Genomic DNA, 1,583 nt, shown 5'->3' with positions numbered 1-1,583 from the left:
ATTATGATGAATTTTATACAATTTCGGTTTTTGTTAAAATTTACCCCCCACCCCTAAATCCACCCCCTCACCCTCATCTTTGTAAAAGTCGTATATCAAATACTAGAGACTTGTGCTTCGGTATACACATACATTTAAACATTATGATTACGTTCTGAAAATTTCATTACGATAAGTTGTCATTATATTGCCAACACTGCAGCGCAACCCAAGAGCAATCGCCTGTACATGTGAGTGTGTGTATATGCGTGTGTTTGTTTGTATGCGTGTGTGTGTGTGTGTGTGTGCGTGTGTGTTTGCTAATTATTATTGAAATATCAGTTACTTGTAGGGTTCAGGGGATCTCGTAGTCGAGCAGTCTCGACTAGAACTTTCTTTCTTGTTTTTTTATAAAAATAGTATTTGTCCATGGATATATTAGTTGGTAGGTAAAATTCAATTCCGTTCCTTCTAATTGATGTGCATGATAATGTAGTGGGGAAAAATATTACCTACTTGAAGAAATTAAATGGGAATCACATTCCATATGCAATAGTTTTTTTTCTCTGTTAATTTACTTTGCGCACAGTGTTTGCTAAATATCTAGATATATATATGAGTCTATCTTTATGTAAATTAAGTTTCGAGTTTGTGGTATTGTCACAACTGCGTGGCATACCATACCTACAAATCTTTTCGCCTCAGCTTGTGCATAAATACATATCGGCGATTCGAGACGTTCTCGAATGTGCTCTCATGTACTCACATGTGCTTTGTAGCACGTTTGGCAGCACCGTCATGGCTGTGCTCGATTTCAGTGCTCAGCAACAACTAAATCAGACAAATTCTACAACACTGAGGTGATGGATGTGCTATGACTTGCAGTTAAAGTTGAAATTCAATCGAAGGAGGCTTTGAGCGGAGCAACTCTAATTCGCTTGCTGGCTGGCAATAGTTCTCAGTCTGTTCGAATCACATTCTAAAGCAAATCGACGCACATCAATAATAAGTTTTGTTTATTTAGTAATTGATTCAGAAAGAAAGCTATCTGTACGAGAGAACTAGAGATAGAGCGATAGAACGATGGCCAGCATCACATTCAAGGGTCATCCCACCGTCGTATTGCGCACCTATCAGGTGGTCCGCATCGGCAACAACGAACTGGACAAGACCTTGGACTTTTGCCTGAACGACAAGGTAACAATTTGATTGAGCGAATTTGCCTAAGCCCATCTACTTCTACTTACTGTGACTCTCGGCTCCGCAGAGTGTGGCTAAGCTGCACGCGACTCTGACACGAAGCGAGCGGGGCTTGTTCCTGGTCAACGAGAGCTCCTACGGGATAGTCAGCATGAATGGGCAGCGCTTTAGCGGCCCCATTTTGATCACCTTCCGTGACGCTATCAATGGCATTGTCTATTTGCGCTTTGGCCGCGTCGAGGCCTTCCTACGCGTCTCCGGCAGCCTGGGAACCTAAGTACTGGGATCGTCCCCAAGCTTCAATTTGAACGAGCACTTGCAGGCTCATTGTTGTACAAGTTTAAATTTATGTTTTACTGCGTCGTAAATGTATGTCTCACGAATTATATACACACATATCATCG

General features: G+C 41.7%; 1 protein-coding gene across 2 annotated transcripts; it reads left to right on the top strand.

Moving 5' to 3' along the window:
- Positions 1-772: 772 nt before the first annotated feature.
- Positions 773-1,583, top strand: LOC149090572 (uncharacterized). Of its 2 annotated transcripts, XM_089264933.1 has the most exons (3): positions 773-940; positions 1,004-1,176; positions 1,247-1,583. In XM_089264933.1, the coding sequence occupies exons 2-3, from the start codon at positions 1,063-1,065 to the stop codon at positions 1,454-1,456; spliced, it is 324 nt and encodes a 107-aa protein (XP_089121059.1). In that variant the 5' UTR covers positions 773-940; positions 1,004-1,062; the 3' UTR covers positions 1,457-1,583. The 2 variants fall into 2 exon arrangements, with proteins under 2 accessions (XP_089121059.1, XP_089121058.1); XM_089264932.1 differs by having other exon boundaries at positions 873-1,176.

Source organism: Drosophila navojoa, chromosome X, assembly GCF_054131105.1.
Source record: "Drosophila navojoa isolate 15081-1374.11 chromosome X, UAZ_NAV_1.0, whole genome shotgun sequence".
In the NCBI taxonomy this organism is placed as follows: Eukaryota; Metazoa; Arthropoda; class Insecta; order Diptera; family Drosophilidae; genus Drosophila; species Drosophila navojoa.
The sequence above is the reverse complement of the archived record's forward strand: the minus strand, read 5'-3'. Positions and strand labels throughout refer to the sequence as shown.